This window comes from Labrus mixtus, chromosome 20, assembly GCF_963584025.1.
Source record: "Labrus mixtus chromosome 20, fLabMix1.1, whole genome shotgun sequence".
Classification (NCBI taxonomy): domain Eukaryota; kingdom Metazoa; phylum Chordata; class Actinopteri; order Labriformes; family Labridae; genus Labrus; species Labrus mixtus.
The window spans coordinates 14,181,715-14,202,473 of NC_083631.1; the positions used below are offsets into that span (position 1 = coordinate 14,181,715).

The 20,759-nt window shown below is 40.0% G+C and overlaps 1 protein-coding gene across 2 annotated transcripts; it reads right to left on the reverse strand.

Moving 5' to 3' along the window:
• Positions 1–6,008: 6,008 nt before the first annotated feature.
• Positions 6,009–20,670, reverse strand: atp6v0a1a (ATPase H+ transporting V0 subunit a1a). Of its 2 annotated transcripts, XM_061027403.1 has the most exons (22): positions 20,550–20,670; positions 19,207–19,369; positions 18,346–18,424; positions 18,128–18,225; positions 17,902–18,030; positions 16,976–17,055; positions 16,218–16,344; positions 16,002–16,084; positions 15,823–15,916; positions 14,150–14,362; positions 12,168–12,318; positions 11,766–11,905; positions 11,459–11,625; positions 11,271–11,361; positions 10,864–10,982; positions 10,532–10,748; positions 10,312–10,419; positions 10,100–10,207; positions 9,343–9,387; positions 8,710–8,827; positions 8,397–8,571; positions 6,009–7,047 (listed from the first exon to the last, which is right to left on the reverse strand). In XM_061027403.1, exons 2-22 carry the CDS (start codon positions 19,321–19,323, stop codon positions 6,954–6,956), a joined length of 2,553 nt encoding a protein of 850 aa, XP_060883386.1. In that variant the 5' UTR covers positions 19,324–19,369; positions 20,550–20,670; the 3' UTR covers positions 6,009–6,953. The 2 variants fall into 2 exon arrangements, with proteins under 2 accessions (XP_060883386.1, XP_060883387.1); XM_061027404.1 differs by lacking the exon at positions 9,343–9,387.
• Positions 20,671–20,759: the final 89 nt, after the last annotated feature.

Sequence of the window (20,759 nt, forward strand, 5' to 3'; positions counted from 1 at the left end):
GTTCTTTGAGATTGTATCACTTCCTGGCCCTTGTTTGGTGAAAGCTACAGGGCAAAAAAAAAAACCCTAAAGGATTACACGAGTGCACTTCAGTCTGCCTCCATCAGTCTTCATGAACACAACCTTGGGAACGCAGGTGTTCAAGCTAGCACCTTATGTGAGGGGAACTCACACTTGCCACTTGGGCTATCATCTGAGTGCAAGGTGGGTGAGTAATTGGTCCTGATTTAGATCAGGTGTGGGAAGTTAAAATGTACCCTCGTGTTCCAGCACCCTGAGCCAACTCATTATCTGAGCATCAGATGTAGTTTACATCTACAAAAAAGAAGCTTATTCAGCATACCAGGTACCTTTTTACATGACTTGCTCTCCATTCTTAGTTTGCTGGTGCTGGGTAGGCCTTTCCTACCCGAGCCTATTGTATTTCTCACTGGCATAGTGTTTTGTACTTACTACTTTCCCCTTTCCCTTCCTATTGCTTGTGATTTTTGAGGTAACCACTCTGGAATAACTCTGAAGTCCCTATACAGCATAATGTTATCCCAATATATAATATAGTGTTCTGTTACCTTCAAGTGCACGGTAAAATCAAATCAACGGTGGCAATAAGCACCACGGATGGCAATGAACTTCGGCAGAGACACCTGTGATGGCGTGCCCTTGTTTTCCTCATATTCTATGCATGACCTGCTTGCGTAATTCGTGAGTAATGGATAAAGAGTTAACCGCTCCTTTTTAAGCGTTCCTTTTCCTCCATCTGCCTGACCTGCAGCTAGGATGTGTCTCCTCTTGCCATCATGTCTTTTTTTCCTCCCCTGTCTCTGTTAATCTCACTATCTCTAGATCTCTCTCTACGCACCTTTTTTTTTCCCCCCCAGAAGTCGATCCTCTTGCACCTTATATAATAATCAAATTCCTTCATGCTTATGTTTCTGATTATACTGTTATAATGGAGAGAATACACTGATGTATGAGAACTCAAGGAAAACTGTGCGTGTACGGGGAAAGGGATCTTAAACACAATCTCTTTTAAAAGTTTTTAAAAAGCGCCTACAACAGCTTACTTCTCTTAAAAATGTAACACAATTTACCTTTTTATTGTAGGGATAGGCGGATAATCTTGACCACTAAATGTAAGGCTGTCAACATTTTAGCAAGCTGTTCATTTAACATCCTTTACTCTGACCTCTCAGTCACTTCCGCCAAATTAGTTCACTCCTGCTACAGTCCAGCAATGATCTTGATGCAAACCTTTGCAAAGATCTTAAAGAGCCACACAAAGCCAACAATAAGTTCAAGAATTGAGGCGTCTTTATATAGATGAATATCAGGGGCTGGCCGAAGTGGATTTTACGAGGATGAAAACTGGGGGAAACTTCTGACAGATACCTGATATCTTAGTCACAAACTGATATAGTATTTCAGCAGAAATAAGACCGACCATATCAAATCAAAGCCTGACCGTAAATCTCCATGCTTGCTCTAGATGTTGACCGGGACAGATGAAAAACATTTCTTTCACGTGTTCCTGCAGTGCTTGCAAAAGAAAACAGAAAGGGAAAAAAAAAAAAAAAACAGAATTTCCAGAAGAGGCAAAACACTCGTAACCACTGGTAATATGTTTCTCATGGTGGTGCATTCATAGCAGCGAGGGAGGCAAATGCCTTTGGTTAGGAAGAGCTATTTATTCTGTCCCTGGAAACGGTTGAAGAACAACAAAAGCATTCTTAACAAAGAGAAGCACGACCTGATGCTGCAGCCTGTTTTTTTTTTCTGTCTGCGGTGACTGTATCCTCCCCTAACGTGGGGGCACCGCTGGCACACATCATACTCAAAGATCCACACAATAGGCACACTCAGTTTGGGGAGAACTTTTCAACTCAAAAGCGGTGCAAGGAACCCAACCAAAACAAGAGAACCCTGCTAAGTTCATTCTTTAATGGTTCAAAAAGGTCCATGTGGGTAAGCTCATGGAGAAAAATAAAAACACTCCAAGTTCTGTTGTTTAGATTTGCAGGATGCAGTGCACACGATTCCACTAACATGTACTAAATGTTCAGTTTAAAACAAACACATATTCACCAGAGGACCCACAGTGAACTCTGTCCGCTGAATCACTACAGGCTTGGGAGGGAGTTCAAATTTTCAGACTGACAGGGAACAGATTCTGGTGGTCTGAATGTCTCAAGCTCTTCAAGCTCTTGATTTTTAACCACATGACTCTACTTGTTTACTATGGCACTGGATTAAGGAGTGCCATTTAAGGTTTAGACACGTGCTGTTCTCTGAGAAAAAGTTCATATGATAGTCGGCCATTTCTCTTCTGAACTCACCTACTGTTATTTTCTTTTACATTCTCTACATTAGTTTATTGCATATTAGCTCAAAGTTGCTAGCTGTATGTTCTATTTAGAGATCAAAATAGGGAACCAGGGGCTTGTTTTCCAAGTATAAATATGAGACAACTCGTAATTTGAAAGGTGTACGTTGAAAAGTCAGCAGTCAGTAACATTAATCATGAATAAATACATTTAATTTAAAGGAAAGAAATCAAATGTTATTGCGGTATTTCAGACTGATGGCTTTTTAAAAAAAATATATTTGAATCATGCATGATGTAGACAAAGACAGGTCAGTGAATGTCTTCAAAGTGGTGAAACGATCACTTCTCACAAGGGAGAATTGTTTGTGTTTGTGATAAAGGCTTTTTCTAGCAGGAGCTCTAAGCTTTTAAAGCTAATTCTGTTTGTTTGTGTTGGCCGTGTAAGCTGCCACTTGTTGATGTATCAGCTTTTAAGTGACTTTGAGACGCGGTGGCGCCCTTTTTCTGGGCACGGTGACTTGTCAGTGGAACTAGTTGCCTCCAAGAATATTTCCGAGCTTTTCCTGGAGCCTTGCTTAGTCCGGGAGTCAGCTGTTGAATCTTTTGCATAATTGTCACTTTTTTATTGTTTTCCTCCTTTTTTTCTTTTTTATTATGGAATTGTGTATTATATAATTCACACAGAGGAATGGAGATCTTTCTGTGTCCGTGTGCATGTCTAACACTGTCCTTGCTGTTGAATTTTCATATTGTTTAAAGCTTCCTGATGTAATCAGCAAATCGGTGCGTAATAAAAGAGCTGGGAAACAATAGCTAAGGGGTCAGAAAGATCATGGCAAACTGTTTGAAAGACAATGTTATTTTGGGACCTGGTAATAAATCCCAGTGGTGTGGGAAGGTACAAGACCTTTGAACAAAGAACAGCTTCCGCTCTACCAGCTTTACCTGGCCTTCTATTAGCCCAATGGACCTGGTTGTCACTCATGTTGGCGTGAGAGTTCTTGCTCTGTGTGGAGGGGTCATTTGTAATGTTGCAGTGTATCTTAATAACATTAGAGACTTTATTTTCCCTGTGTAACAGATGAATGTCTAAAGGGGTAAAAAAGATATTAGGACGAGGACAGATTATTTCTGCCCTGCATACACTGAAAAGCGAGCTCAGAGCAAACAACATCCACAAAAGTGTTGCTCTGATTGTTGGTCCAACACTTTGGTCAAACTAAATATCTTAATATGTATAGATGGATCATTTTACAGCCTAACCCAGTGAGTGCGAGGTCTAGCTTAAACAACTTTTTATAGCCTATGTATGTTAAAAGTACAGTTAGATGAATGAATATGTATTTACTCTCTGGACAGGGATTTCTTTTCTTGTGTTTAAATCCTTTGATTTAAAAAGGACTGTGTTTTGTCTTTGTCAGATATTGCCCTATTGCATTTAAGACACATAATTAATAAGTTATCCATAACCGTACAGTGGCGTGACATGTGAGATGGTCCTGAAATGATCGCATTTGTTCGTCTGGGAGTCTTGACATTTTGTGTGGGTCGAAAAGAGCACATCAATTTTATTCCACAGCTGCTGAGTGTGCCCGAGAAACAGAGTACCTCAGAAAGGAAACATTTTTCTTAGTAGTTTTATATCGTCTCACAGAGATGCAGAAGGTGGTTGACTCCCAACAGAACAAAACATCAACTAAACTGATGCTTGTGTCCTTCAAGCTATTGGACTCTGACAAATCACTGTCAAATTACAAAATTACTGTCACATGTGTAAAAACTTTGCTTTTCAGGTCATTTGTTTTTCATTATTTCTAACTGGATAATACACCATCTAAAACCAATGTTTTTGAGTGTCTGCTGGAAGATACCAGGCCTGAAGCACAAGAACAGCTGCAAGAGCATCCCTGTTATCTCAGAGAAGAATCGACTATAACCTTACAACACAAACAACATTCCTTAAGACAGTGCTCTGCCAAACAAAAGTGCACTTACTGTTTGACTTAGATGAAGGGGCAAAACAATAATCTCACTCTCTCATTGGGGTTCATGCTTTGAAACGGCAAAGTAAAATTCCCTTGATGTGTAAACATGGCAGGATTTCTGGGGCTCTTGTGCAAGCTTGCTCTCACCCCTGGTTATACATGACACGCTGGGAAATATCAAATTAAATGAGCTTGTCAAAAAAAACAAAAACTGAAAGATAAATAAAGGGTGCTATTATTACTTTGAGCTGTTGTGGCTAATAGCAGCAACCCCCCTCCAAAAAATACACAGGAAAGAGAACATGATGTTCATGAGAGAGGGCGGCTGATGGTTTTTATAGGGAGGCCTCCCATGGTGCTAGAGGCATGAGACTAGTTTAGACTTAAGGTTTGCAGTGAGACCTGAAGAAAGGCTTTTATTATATGGCACATTTAAGTGTTATGGTGGAAGTGAAAGTTTAAAGAGCTCTACTTTTGTATAATTTGAGGTGCTTATCTTCAAACTTCCACTAAGTCTACTGAGTTACTCTCCAGCTTCAGATTAATAATAGTAAGGGCTATGAACACATAAATCATGATGTGAAGTTGCAAGGTTAGATAATAATTAATTGATCCCTGGGGGGAAATAAGCAAGCTACCCATACTGAAATGTTTCTGCCCTTGAAAATGGGCGGAGGCAGGATCTGTTTTGACTCATTATAATATAATTACCTGTAACTGGCAAGACTGAGCAAAGCCAGTGGAGTACACAACAAGTTACGTGTTAAAGGAGAGGCCCATTAGTCAAAAAGTACACACCTGTATAAGAAGTGACATTGTAGTAAGTCCCCTCACTTACTAGATACTCCCATTTCTTTTAAACAAACAATTTCGTCAAATCATCATTCATCTGCATAGGCAACAGTAGCAGCTTTAATCAAAGCATACAGGGACACCACAACTCTCATTCCTCACAGCCCACTGTAACACAGCTTGTTCAATAGCACCACCAAGAGGACTCTTCACACACACACAGAACACCTCTGAAGATTCACTTACTTAAAGGTGTTTCTACAACTGAGGTTTTTATTTATTTTCTGCTCAAGTATGTGAAATGTATCCCCCACTGTGGGTCATTGATGATAAGTAATGAAGTAGACTTGCTCATGTGCTGTACCTCAGTACAATATTGAGGTACTTGTTAACTTCTTCTCCACCAGAGGGAAATATTATTACTTCTCTAAATTTGTGCGACTCCTACTGGAAATTATTTTTTAAGAGGGAGTGTTTAGTAAAATAATGTAAATACTGAACTGTACCTCTAGATCTTTACCTTCATAGTTCTTGTCTAGCAATCTACTCTTTAACTGAAGATAAAGATACGTTAAGAACACTTTGAAACGAGATGCTTGTATTTCAAAAATTCATATCTTGACTCCCAACAGATATTTTGTCAGAGAAGGTTTTAGGTCTGAAATACATATGAGTAGGGAAACAAATCAAAGAGCCTCTGTGTGATTTGCACTTGGATTTAAAAACCTTAAATGACATCTTGTGAACAACACAACCACACTTCCACTTTCGAATTTGATCGCTGGTAACTTAAAACCCAAAAACAATTGCAAACGTTTTTTATAAGTTGTATTACTTTGAAGAAAATTCTCTAGGTAGATTTAAGTGTAAAAAGGAATAAGAGAAATAAACAAAACAAAAAGCACATCTTTATTCAGCTCTTTTCAATTTATTGAAAGAAATGCACAATAAATGCAGGTGGAAAATGATTTCTGAAGAATTCATTCTTTTCGTACATGTCTTTTGAAGCATGACAATGACATTTTTTTTTTTTTTTTTTTACTTTGAACGCCTGAAATCACCAGATCCAACAAAACCAACTAGACATGTTGTGTTTGATTGTTAAAGAAAATTGATCACTAAACACAAAGGGCAATGATAGCAATGTTAGAGCACAACATTGGATTAAACAGTCAGTGTGTCTCCCACCTTTCAAAGCACTGACTGAATAATTTTAAACTCTATTCCCTTTGGACCTTCACAGCTCTTTTTTTTTTTTAATGGGGTCAATAAGCAGTGTAGGAGAGGTCTGCATGTGCAAAGAGGGTGTGTGTTTGAAATCATTAAGAAGATTCTCTGTGCACAAGATGTTGCATAAAGACAATACAAATACAAAGATAACTAGTAGTAAACACTTCTGTCCCTTTACTCACCATGCATTTGCAACTAACTGACCTCATTTCTGTTTGTTAGTGCAACACTGCCATTTGGAAAAAATGCACGTTTCATATAGGGAATGAAATAAAGGGGAGAATACATAAATAATATTAAACTAAATAAAACACAGGTGAAACAACATTTATTTCACTAAAACAAGACACATATTACATAACAGAAATTGCTTCTTTTTTTTCAGGAATGGAGACATGAAGAGTTAATTCAGAGTGGATGTTCCAGATTTACAAACTAATCCTAAAGAGAGACGAGAAGTTTGAAATAGATATCAGCCAGACAGATATACTCTAGTGGAGTGTCACTCATGTAGATGTGGTAACATCCATCAAATGGAAAACAGCATCACACAGAAAAATCACTTTTCAACACTACATGAATTCTCAAGAGATTAATGACAGAGGAAGACAAGATTACAGATCTCAGTCTTCAAACCTCCCATCAAGGATGCTTTCAAAGCTGAAGGGCAGGAATTTGAAGCCCTGGCCTGTGTAAAACTTGTTTTGGAACTCCACCCTGTAAAAACAAACAAACAAAAATCAACAATGATGAAATCAAAAAACAATTAGGCGAAGCATCTGGTTCGGTAGTGCAGGGACACAGTTTGGAGGGGTTTCAGGTTGCATAATGCTGAGCATAGCAGTCCCGTCTGATGACCCTTGCTCCTTATTACACTGTTTGCAACCACCTGTGCCTGCTCATGCCTACCGCCCAGCCTGACACCTGAATCTCTTTCCTTCTGGAAACTGATCTGGCTCTATTTTTAAAAGACCAATGCTAATTGATGGCTGGATGACCTTTACACTGAGGTGCCACAAATACCTGCCATACTGTAGCCTGTCTGGTGTTGGAAAGTAGACAAGCAGGGGAGTATCATTAAAAAAATATATATAACCCTGAAATATTTAAATGCAGAAGACATCAGAAATGACTCCAAACTGGTGTTCTTGTCCACCAACTACAAGGTAACTGTATAAAGAACAAGAAAGGTTGAGAATAGATTTTGTCAAACAGGCCTTACATGTTTTACATATTCTGATTGTCCCTGAGGCCATTCAGTGAAAACTGATTCACCCAGTGTTGCTGTGTAAAGGATTATCATAGAGAAGAGTGGCTACAACTTAAACATACCCTGCAAGCGTGCCAGTTAAATTATAAAAAGCAGGATGACATTCAGCATCGCCAGAAAAAGACTTTGATGAATGGACAACAAAGGCCTAGAGTCTTAGACTGTTTGGTGTACCGCACACAAATCATAAGAGGAGAGCTTTACACGGTCAAGAGCCAGATGTGTTCCAGTGCACCAGCCAGGAAAGAAAGGGGGAGAAGAGGACCCAACATTTGGATTATTCTAATTGATAAACAGCCTTTTTCTGACTGTCAAACACACCTTTAAATGTTTTTTTGTAAAATCTCAACCGTGTAACGATCTTAAGTAGACAGGATGACCTGTGTTATCCTCTGTTTCAGTTTGACTACTGTACATCTACGCTTTAAAAAAAAAAAAACTTTTCAGGGTAGTTTTTTTGTGCCAATAGTAGCTACCGTTTCTTATAATTAAAACTAATTCATTTTAGTTTGTAATTTGGTTTAATCGTCTTTTTTAAGTTTTCAAAACAAGCTGAAATCCAGTGAAGATGACCCCAAAAGTGAAGTGTTTAAAACAACTACTAAAAGAGACAGTGGTCTCGTATCTATACATCTCTTGAGAGGCACCTTGGGATTATCTTCTGAGACAGTGAAATACAAACTGTCCAGCAGATGGAGCTGGAGGTCAAAAATGTTTAGTGCTTACCATTACCAAGTACCGATAGATTCATTTCGTTGGACAATTGTATGAGGACAATAAAGATTACTGAACTTACCAGTGAAGTCGCAGTGCATGCAAGAACGCTGACAGACCTTCCATGATGAGTAGAATGGCCACTGTGAGGACAGCAAAGGCGTAAAAGACTACGGCTACGAGAATAAAGCCTCCGAGCTTGCTGGTTGCGGAGAGGCCAATATGCATCACCATAGACCACAACACCTCGGACAACTCTGTGCATGGGGAAAAGACAGCAAAGATGTAATCGTCTCAACATGTCAATTTATTTTCATAAGTATGTGTGTATCAATATGAATATAAAATTAATAGTGACATTTTTTTTAAATAAAAGGATGACGAGTGTGACTTACGAGCATGAGCCAGACTGAGGGCCCAAAGCCTCAGATAAGAGGCAGTGTTAGAGATACAGCCCAGGCAGTACTCTATGGTGTGGATTGCCTGATGCACTGCCACATCTCCAAAGTCAAACTGTGGGGGAAAAAAAGACATAACTGTACATCAGCCCCAATCTTTAGAATACACCGTCTCTACAAAAAGGTCCCGAGGTCCACATTGGAGAAGTCTGGTTCATTGTGTGTGCATGATCATTCAGGTAAGTGATAGGAAAGCCCGTTCCCCTATGTACATCTACAAAGCCCCCAAAATTAAAACAAGCATCAACCTCTATGGACCCTTTAAACCCAGATAATCAGCTGCCCTGCCTATGCCCCATGCACATCGCGGCTGTAAGGAAGCACTGTCCTACTGGCACCAATGGTTTGTGAAATCCCTGTAAGAAATGTTTCAACAACAGAATCCTAGAAAACACCGACCACACACAGACTGACTAACACCCTAACAGACACCACTAAGAGCAGCAATGGTGAACGCCGCACAAAGCTGACGAAGCGAGGGGCAGACAGAGACAGGTTTGCAAGACATGCACTTTGACAGCAGGGGGAAAGGTTTTCGGGGATGAGGTGCAGCATGAGCGCCCGTCCTACCTCTTCCTCCTCACGGGCCTTGACAGCAGGTGACAAAAGGCAACGCTTGGTTATTGACAGCAAACACACACCCAGATGGACAGACATCAGTAACAAAACAGGAGAGTAACAAAAGAAATCAGTTACTCGCTTACAAAAGGAAGGAGGGTGAACCCAACATGAGAGGATGACAACACTGCAACATGTGCAGTCAGGGCATTTGAAATAATGACTCTTTTTAAAGAGGCCCACCTCACACCCCTCAGGATTCATGTTTCCAAAAGAGTGATCCAGCTCTTCAGGATGAACAACAAACAGCTGAGAGGTCTAATTTTCAAGGTTAATCACACTGGATATTCTTCATATTTTAAAGGCAAAATACAAACACAAAACTATAAAACTGGACTTAATAAGAAAGACAGAATAACATAATAAATCAAACAACTAAATCAATTACATTAGTTCATTTAATCTCTCCACAAAATTGAGTGTGAGGCTTGTTAGACATCTTTTTTTTCCAAAACCAGGCATTAATCCATTATTGATATAATTCACTGCTACAGTGGAAGTGGAAACATGAGATGTTGGTTTCTGTTTCCAGTCTTGGCTGGTTAAATAAATTATTCAAAGACGTGAGTTGATCCTATGACCTGTGTTCCAACAGCCCCTTCACCCCTCTTATCAAACTGCTGGCCTGCCATTTCTCTCGGTCTCTTTTTTTTTTTTTTTTAAATGAGCGAGATTAAATGCCATGAGAGACAAGAACATGCCTCCTTACCTCAGGCTCCTCCTCTGAGTGCTGCGACAGCTGGTCATGCTGGATGATTTCAGCCTCATCCTCTGTGGGTCCATTGCCCACTCTGATCCCTCCAAAGTTTTGTGTACCCTGAAGTAGAGGTTAAATGGCATCATTAATCTTGATGAGAAGTCACTTTGTTTGCTGATAACGCAGTTATAAGAGATACCACTTGCAGATTGTCTTTCTCTTACCATGTTTTTCCGCCACAAATACTGTCTCCTCATAACTAGAGTTTTCACTATCAACATACAGGGAACACAAGCCAAGGCGATTATCACCAAGAGTGATTGAATGGCCATCTGCATATTCAAAGAGGGAAGACAAAAAACAAAAACAGATCATTATCTTGGTGTTGTTCGTTTTCAAACAGGACAAAATGATGATTAGAGGTTACTAACAAGTGCAACCGACCTGTCCCCTGTAGAGAGGTTTAACATTGGGGTCACTGTAGTTGAAGAGGAACATGTTTATAAAGGCGATGAGGAGACTGGGAGCCTCCCTGGATGACAGTGCATCGTATGACAGCCATTTGTAGAAGATTAGAAGGGCAAGGTAGCCGAACAGACTGGCCATGAAGACAATCTCAGGGATGAATCCCAGGTAGATGTTCAGAGGCTTCTTGAAATACCTTTTGAGAAACGCAAACAGTCACCAGTTTGCCATAGAAATCATGCACACGTTTTAAAAAAAAAAAAAGAAAAAAAAAAAGATATGCAGGCATCAATGGGGATGAAAAATCTCACAGGTGGTTGAAGAGACTGAGACTGACTCCAAACAGCATGTGGATGACTCCCAGGACAACAGACATCTTCATTTTAAACGAGTTCAGGAATGTCAACTTGTTGGTGGCAATGTTCCATATCTTAGAGACAAGACGATAAAAGAACCAACATCTTCATTGATGATTAACATATGCTTGCATTGAATGTTGGCTAGATTCCTTTGAAGATATTCAATCACAGTTAACATGGCTAGAGAAGAACGTTATTGTTGGCACTACCATTGTGACTGATTCATTATTTTTAACCCATGAATAATCTAATGCCAAGAGTTGACTTGATAGCATGTAATGAGTAACAATTGAGCTAGTTTAAAAAAAAAAAAAAAAGGCAGAATAAAGGAAATATAGATTACAAAGAAAAATATTTACCGGATCGATGCCAATGGGGTATGGCCCTTTGAACACTCCAGCAACAGCTGGGTCCAACTGCAAAACTTTATTGTTTTCAAGTGTTGCAAACCTAAACAACAAGACAGGACAACAGGACACAAAAGAGATTTACAAACTTGGAATACTGCTAGCTATAGCGGTCACTAGGGATAAGCAATGATGCTTACGTCCAGTTTCCTCCTACTCGAGTATCAAACATGGGCCTGACACTCCAGCCAGAGCCAAACACATTGAGGGACTTGGAGAAGCAGTCGTTGTAAATGATCCCAGTGTAGATGGAGAATATTCCCATCAGCAGGATGATGTAGCGCCCTGCAAACACCATGCTGAACATCTGCCACGAAAGAAACAATGACGGACAGACTGAAATCAAATAGGCTTCTCAAAAAACAACAACAACAGGAGCATTGGGGCCGGTGTACTTAAAGTAAGGATGGCGTAGGAATGATGGGATGGCGATGATGGGATCCATACCTCATTGTCGTTCTTTTGTGCCATCAGCCTGCTCTCTCTCAACACAAGGTAGAGGGCAGCGCACGTCATGAGCGCCCCGTGGCCCAGGTCACCAAACATAACAGCAAATAGGAAGGGGAAGGTGATGATGGTGTATGGCGCTGGAGACAAGGAGGTAGGGGGGGGGGAGGCATCACATGAGGGGGTGTGGCAAATGAAACAATGTATGAGTAAAACATAAGACAATACACAACATGTCCTCTGATGGTGAGGGGATAATGGGTGATGAGGCAGCAGGCCTTGAAGTGACTGTAGTTTAAAGTGACCGCTACACTGACTTAAAAAAAAAAAAAAAAAAAACTGCCTCAAAGATACAGGATTACCCCGCTGGTCGGGTTAACTGATGTACAGAGGTGTGCTAACCTGGGTTAATCTCACGGTAGTTGCCAATTCCATAGGCATCCACGATGTTTTGGAAGCCTGAAGTGAACTTGTTGGTCTTGTTAAAAGTGGGTGGGGTCTGCTTGGTCTGCATCCTATTGAGGATGGAAGGCACTGTGGAGCCGCTCTTCTCCTAAGAGACAAAGACACAAGATTATGATAGATATGACCTTTCTTTCACAGATTTGAGCAACTGGAATATTTCTGAAATGGACATTGAGAGAAACGTAATGTCCTCAATATTTTTTTTTTTTTATCTCTTTAACTTTCTCAGACTTTCGCGGGGAACACAAAAAGCTAAGCGAACATGAATGAAACGGTATCACTTCGGATTCTTTCTAATTTTTTATTATAACAAGTCTCACAGCCAAAAACGTCCCTCATATTATATCTTGTCCTCAGTATAATCTTATTTCAATGAACTGATTAAAATGTATTTTTAAAAAATATATATATATATTTACATTGTCTGAGTTCAAAATGCCTACCAGGACAGCTTTGTAGAAGGTCAAGTGGCACAGATACAATCTTGATACCACCAACCAAAGTCTCATGTTTCAACAGCATTAAAATAACGACAGCTGACAGATAAACTCAGTGCAGAGACAGTGGGCCTTGTGTAGTACTACTAAACATCCACAAACTCAGCATACACAAATATAAGGTCTTTTTTATTTAAAGCTTCTGTGTGGAGTTTTTAGTTGGTTATGCAACAGACTTAAATGTATACTGGCGCCTCTATGACCTACAAGATATTCAGCTACAAGACCGATCATTTTTTTTTTACATAGTTGTAATACAAGTTTGCAACCACTGCCTCCAAGTAAGTGTTAGACATAAGTAACTACAGCACGCTGCAGAAATAACACTTTTCTACATTCTCTAAAGCAGAGATTCAAAGTCTGTGATACATTTGGCTGCTAAAAGCCAGAGACAGGACAAGACCTTCAAAGATGAAAGACATATCATTTTGTCCACAGGGGGCCAAAATCGACACAAACCAAAAGTTCCTCACATGAGCTTAAATGAATTTTTCTAAACTTGTTCAAATCTGGCCCACAAAATCTCCACAAAAGGGGGTTCCATTTCAAGTAGCTGCTAATGTAGCCAGCTCACATTGCTGCTAACCTTATGCAGAGAGTAGAGTGAGATGTAGATACTGTCCAACTCCACACCCTCAGATTTTCTATTGTCATTTTCAGATTTGTAATCTTCAAACTCAAATTAGACTCATTAGACTCACTGTCTCAAATTAGACTTCACTGCAGCACTACCAAAATCACAAGTGTCCTTAGAACACTTTCAGAGTAGTGTGCTCCTAGCCCTGTAATCAACCTTTAGTGTATAACGTACAGAAAAGCTATATTTTAATTCAAAACTGAGACATAGAGTTCAATAGTTCAGACAACAGATAAAGAGATTCTCCACTGTGAACAACAATTTCTAGCTGAGAACATTGTTGCATATATAATGAACAAAAAATGTCTAGCATAGAAGAAGACAGATTTGCCACCAATATTAAAACAGCATTTGGTCTTGATCACAGCAGGGTGAGCAGCGGGCTAACCTGCTTTGTTTACTGTTTTCAGCAGCTGGGATAGCTGCTGCCCCGTCCTCCATCAACTGCTATCTACTAGTTTTCACCATGATAGGAATAAGATGCAACTAGAATAATTTTGGTTTATTAAAAAAAATATATATTGTGTAAAACTTTGACATGTTTCTCTTGTTGGTCCAGTGGAATAAATACCGGTAAACCTTAAGGCATTGTTAACAAACGAATATCTGAGAACAAACAAAATGTTAAGACTTGTGTTGAATGTAGCAGAACCAGTTTCTCAAAAACAAACAAGGCGAGGTTGAGCCTATTATCTAACAATAAATGAAATGTCTTTTCTATCAAATGTGAACCTCCTAAATGGTGTTTTTAAAAATCACAATCACCCTTGTGCTCAGTTACTCACCGTGCCCCTGCGCAGGGCAAACTGGATGGAATCCAGGTCGGAGACGGGACACCACACCTCAGCGATCAGACACTTTTGAGTGACGTCAATGTTGCAGAGGTTGAGGGTGTGGTAGATGGCCTTCATCTTCCTCACCTTGATGAACCACACTCTGACTGTCTTTGCTGCAGCCTGCAGGACCCTCTGCCTGTGATCCTCAGTCTGGTTCAGCACCTTTGGGGTGAACAGGAGTAGAGTGAACGTTATGAGAATGGAATATTTAACATGACTGTATTACATGTTGTTCATTGTCACACTCTGAATCTGAAGCACTACGATCAGAAAAGACTGGCACAGTGAGAAAACTAAAGAGACCAGAAGTGGGTTTAAAGGACTGTTTAATAATCCATATGGATTTTTCCAAAAGAGACATAGGATTTACCTAGGTATGCTGCTATATGACTCACATTCAAAGCTGAGTCCCATGATGAGCAAATCGAAAAATATTTCAGCTCTTTGCTGTCTGGCTACAGGCGCGGTCTCGCCTGCTGTGGAGAGGCTTAATGGCCGACACAAAGCTCATTGTTTTTTCCCCACCCAAATAGCCAGACATTCTCCCTCACCGAATCTGTCATACAGCCCTCATAGCAACAAACAGAACATTCACACACTGGAATCATCTCAAATATGTCTCGTTCGAGCAGCTTCTGTCATACTGTCATAGTCCTATAATTTCCGAGTACGTGACATGAGAACAAAGTTGACCCAAGTGGCTGACTGACTGAAGTTAAAGTTGAAATGCACGTGTAAGAGAAGTGCAGAAACTACAACAAGAGCTGGATGTGTCATATGGAAGTATGTGTGCCATGATGTAAAAGTATCAGACAGGTGTATCCCCACATGAAAAAGAAACATTTCAGCTCTTATTTACAAAGCTTGAGGAAGGAGAAATTCTGTGGGGCTCCCCATGGCACGAGATGACACGTCACTAGAGGGATTTGACAATGCAAGTACAATAATAACTGTGAGGTTTCTATGGAGAGAGTCTGCCTGCTAGAAGGCCGTCATTAGCCATTAGAGGGCAAAGCTAGACATCCACACAGTTGTTTAGCCTGTAAGGTTTGGTGTTCACACACACTTCACAATTTAGCATTAAATCAACTGCTATGGATTTTTTTTTGCAACAGAGTAAGTCAAAATATGTAAGACTACGCAAAACCACTTTTAGAAAAACTAGGGAGGAAGTAGAGTTATCAAAGTTATTGTAAAAAATACAATATGACAGTAACCGAGTCATCTAAAGAGCATTTATGATCACCAACCTCCCCATCTATCGTCCTTTAAGTAATCAAGTCACATACGAATAGTAGCAGTAATAAAAGTAAAAGTTATATGAATTAAATTAAGACAATAATACTCCTCATTTGTGCAGCCTATTCAAATAAAATGATGCAAGTTATCTGGCTTAGAGAGTAGGAAGTAAGGGAGAGTGAATAGTGAAGTGCAGATGAACTTTCTTTACGACTTTCTGTAACTTCCTCTGACAACGATCTGCAGAACACTTTGGGGGGGGAAACAGTCTTCCTGACCATGCACAAACAAAAAGAGTACTAACCAGTTGTTAAATGTTCTATGTGCAAGTCAGCGTTTATAAGTCAACACTGCATGGCGGTTATGCCTGCAAGTGTATTTACCATTTGCAGATCCTCAATTCGTGCGTTCACCCCTGCCAGCATCTCTTTCCTCTCCTGGGGAGTTTCTGGACACGGGTACAGGGTTGCCCTGAACCTTGAGACAGGTAAAGTAGAACAGATTAGGATCTGTTTGCCAGGAGCATCCTGCCAAATTGTAGAAATGTTTGGTACAGACTAACCCCTCACAGATCTTCTTGACTCTATTCTTAAGCTGGTCACCCTGGAAGAAAATGATGAAGACAGACTTGTGGACCTGGTCGCCCTGTGGGGGAAAAAAATGACATTTAGGACTTGGAGAGAAGAGAGCACTGAAACAGACACTAAATACAAGTAGAGTAAGCTGCGTAACTTTTAGAGACAACTAAACACGACTCTGTTTAAAGATCAGTTCTGACCGTAGTCGGGTCCTCCAGAGGATCTTCAATGTCTGCCTGCCGCAGGAAAACATTTCCTCTGCAGACTCTCCACAGCATCCTCTCAAATGTGGGAATACGTTCCCTGCCAATCACTCCAGCAACAAATCTGTACCACATGGAAAATATATTTCACTAATGTTGTTGGTAACTTGAGGTGGATAAAAACTCTTCAATGCCTTTAAAAAAAAGTTTACTTTTAAATCACAGTCAAAAAGAAGAACTGAGCTCGGACCTGCATACAGAAAAGCAGAGAGTACTTAAAGTTCTGTTTCTCAAACATACAGTATTATCATGAAAGATGCATCCACTGCATTTTCTGCAGCTTCATAGCCTGATGCCAATGAACATCTAGTTACCGTATTTGTTTGTTTGTGTAAAAGCCTGAGTTGTAACTTCAGCTTGAAAACACATCAAATGAAAAGTAAATATATCTGTAGGGAAAAGGGAATCAGGTGAGAGGTTCTTTACATAGTCAATCCGGTTGTCTGTTTTTTTAAATCCTAAGTCATTAAGTTTTACTCAATATCTACAGTAACATGAGATTTCCTCTTCAGGTGACCTTTGTCGCCTGACTAAGCTGGGCAGTCTGAGCTGCTGTGTGGGAGCTGATTGGCTGGTTGTTAACACTCCGCTTTCAGTCACAGATGGCTGAAGGGAACAGAATGGAAATCTCCCTGAAAAAAAACAAAAATGTAATCCTTCTGAATTGGGGGGAAAGACCACAAAAGCAGACTCACCCGAGTCTGAGAGGAGCCCTGTTAACCTCACTGGGGTCTATGAGGGTGGATGATTCCTCCAGTAAACTGGGATCCTCCATCTGAAGGAAAACCAGTTAACAGATCATCAGCTACAACACACAAACATTTCCTAAACCGCATTGCAACATATACATTCTTGTTAACACTGCTTTTATAGAGCCACTCAGAGTTTTAATTTACATGGATGTTGAGATGTGGACAGGAGGAAGACACAAGAACTGGTTAATGATTAAAAAGCTACGTGTTTGGCTGAATGATTCACCTCATTTAAAGCCAACTACAACTTGTAAAGATGACTTTAACCGTGTAGGTCAATTTTGTTTTGTTTGTGAAAGCAGTGAAGTGGAATTGATGTTGGGCAAAGGTTGGCAGGCAGAGCTTTGTTCCACCAAATGAGAAATGTAGACGGGATTAAATCTGTTCAAACAGAAAAAAGAGGAGTGGATTTAAGGCTTATTAGCTCATATGAATAGCTGGTGTGAGAGGGCCAAGGCCATGTGAGCAACTATAAACGATCACGAGTGAAACACCTTTTGTCAAATCAAGCAGCATAAGCATGCCTTTGTGTGTGATTATGTGTGTGTGTGTGTGTGTGTGTGTGTGTGGAATGGTGATCAGTGCAGAATTTGTATCAGGCCAATGACAACCAGAAACAGCTGAATTTAGACAAAAAGACTTTCACATTCAGAATTTAAAGTCAGGGTTGGACAATAAACTATAAATACATTTAGACTACACATGATGTGTTTATAAAGCCAAATTCAAAGGTTTTATATCTCACAAATATGGTGATTAACACTTGAGAATTCAAAGTCAAACTTCTCCTTCAGGCCACCACAGTGTTAGCAAAATAATGAACCTTAGCTCCTTTGTTTTGAGGGGCCTACGTGCACAGTAAAGCTGACCTCATCAAAAAACTGCTGAGTGCGGCGCAGGATGTGCTTGAGCTCGGTTAGCTCCAGGAAGTTCTTCTTTAGCGCCTCTTGGTTAGTGTTGATTTCCTTCAGCTCGTTTTCAAGCTTCTCAAATGTGGCCTGTGGTGAGAAAACGGAAGTGTCAATGTGGCGACGCAGAGAGTTCACTGTTTATCTCCAAGAGAGAGAGAGAGAGAGACAGAGAAAGAGCAGTCACCTCCAGGTCGATCATGTCCCTCGGGAAGGGAACTTCAGGGTTCTCTCCTGTGTCAACCATTGGGAGGTGGGCCTTCTTTATTTCTTTCTCCACAAATCCTTCAAGTAACAAGACACAGGAGGGGTTCAGATGTTCATCTAGTCATGTATGCAGTATAAAAGGTGAAAATCAAGGGGTTTTATGTTTTTAGAAGACTGAGCGCATCTAATCTCACTTACTCAGTTTTCGATCCATCTCTTCACATCGTCGTACTTCATTGACAAACTTTCGTTGGAACACATTCACATCAGGATTTAGCTGCAAGAAGGAAAACATTAGTGAGAGACTGTGGAGTCTGCAGACTTTAAACACATAAATAATCCACATTGTGCATTAACAACATTTGTAACATAACACTGAAGTGCACCAACGCTAGCATGCCGCTCCACTATAAATTATTTATTGATGCTGCCAAATTCTACAGCTTTCCACTGACTGTGCTACTCTGACAGTCCATTATTAAACCTCTCTTTTTTATATCATCATTTTATTATATAGTTTCTTAAAGGAGCACTATGTAGATTTGGAAATGAAATTTGAAAGTTGGAGAAGTGAAACAATTCTATGCTTTATTTTCTGAACTAAATACACAAACTTTATTCAAAGGAAAACAATGGCTCCCTGGAACACTAAGCTACCAGGAGAGTTATCTGTAAATCTGTCCAATTTTCACATTTCTACATAGTGCACCTTTAACTACGGAGGGATTCAGTGTGTCATTTTGTTGAATGAGAAACTTAAGATAGCTCAGTTAATACACAGACCTCCTCTGTTACAGCCTATGCTGTATTCTAACACAAAGCTTCCCTCAGGGTGTTCTCATGCCTGGAATGAGGGGTCAGCTGTGACCACATGATGAACATGATGCAGAAGGAATGCACTTTCTCAACAATGTAAATGTGAAGTTGTTCTGCACAACAGGTAACGTTTTTGTTTTGTTTTTGGAAAGTGGGGTTCCTTTTCGTCGAAAATATTGAGGAAAAGCAGTGACTGTAGATTAAAAAAAAAAAAAAAAGCAGTCATGACAACACTGGACTCACATCCCGGAACTGCACCATCCCGATCTCTCCCAGTTCACTGACACAGCAGTAGGCAGCCTCTGACTGGAGGAAGAGCTGAGCCAAGGTCATCTCCTCACTTCTGAAGAGTTCCCCCATGTTGCTGAAGGATGTGAGCGCTCAGCACCCGTATACCAAACAGAACCTCGAGAAAAAAATAATTCTATCATTGGAAGTCACAATTCCACATAAGTGACTTTTATTCAAGCTTTCATTACAAGGTTCAAGAGACCCCCCCCACCAGCACAATAAGTTCTACATTCAACATGCTTGGCATAGAAGTGTCAAGATCACTAATGAGGGGGAGCCTGTATCGGTCGTGTGTTAGTTTAGCACAGCGGTGAGAGAGAGGCAGGGCAAAAAGAGAATTTAAAACATATCAGTCAGCGTGCCCTCATGCTGATCTCATGATCACAGCAGGAATGTAGTTACACAGAAAAAGACTTTCCTGCTTTACAATATTATCGACTTTGAATTGGCTACAATTTGGATTATTGACAAGGGAGCACGTTTAAAATTGAATTTAAGTGAATACATAGTTTGTCTTTTAATAAAAATAAAAAAAAGGTGAAGATTTTCTGAGATAATCTTGGAAGTCGAGCAGTGCAACCTCCAGCTGCACGACCACACAGGGCTTATCTCTGGATTACAGGGGGGAACACGTGACCTGCTGGAGCTCTCTGCTAAACCTCCCACTGCATCAAGGTGCACATGATCTGCTCTGATAAAGCGAAACAGGTTGAAAACTGGACAAAAAAAAAAAAATGTGACAATCTTGAACATTTCATAGACAGCTGACTCCAAACAGACATTTGTGACTTTGATAATTTCTTGTTAACTTACTGCAGTGTCACCTGTCAAACCTGATAGCTACCTATATTAAAAAAAAAAACTAATGAAACATTTCCTGGACCGGGGCATCGAGCCACTTACATTATTAATCATTAATAATTAACTAAATCGTCTTATGAGCTCGTATAAACCATTTATAACCTTAGCAAAACACTATTAGTTTACGGATGCTACTCTGATTAGCAGTCATTGGTGAAAGTCTAACTTCAGTAAATACCAGGTAATATAACCTACTTATGAACACCAAATAACAGATAATCAGTCTGAAGTCAACAACATAAGAGATATTTTGGCAATATAACGTTACATAATTACATGGGAGGAGCAAGATAGCTAAAGCTAACTGAGCGCACCTGTTGTTCAATATTTGATTTAACCCACAATACACTGACATAAACGCTTCAGTAGTTTTAGAAATGTGTAGCAGATTTATTAATTACAGCTACACGACACTTTTAACAGCGTGTCCTTACTTTTTTAAGTGGAGACAGTCTCTCCTCTTCTTTTCCCTTCTCCGTTTCCTCCGCGCAGTTTGTTGTTGACTGTCGGTAGCTTTAGTAGGCGACTCTACTGCTGTTTCTTCTTCTTCTTCTTCTACTTCTTCTTCTTCTTCTTTGGATTTTATTGGCAGCTGGCATCCAAAAAAAAAACTTGCATTACTGCCATCTGCTGGATTTAACTAT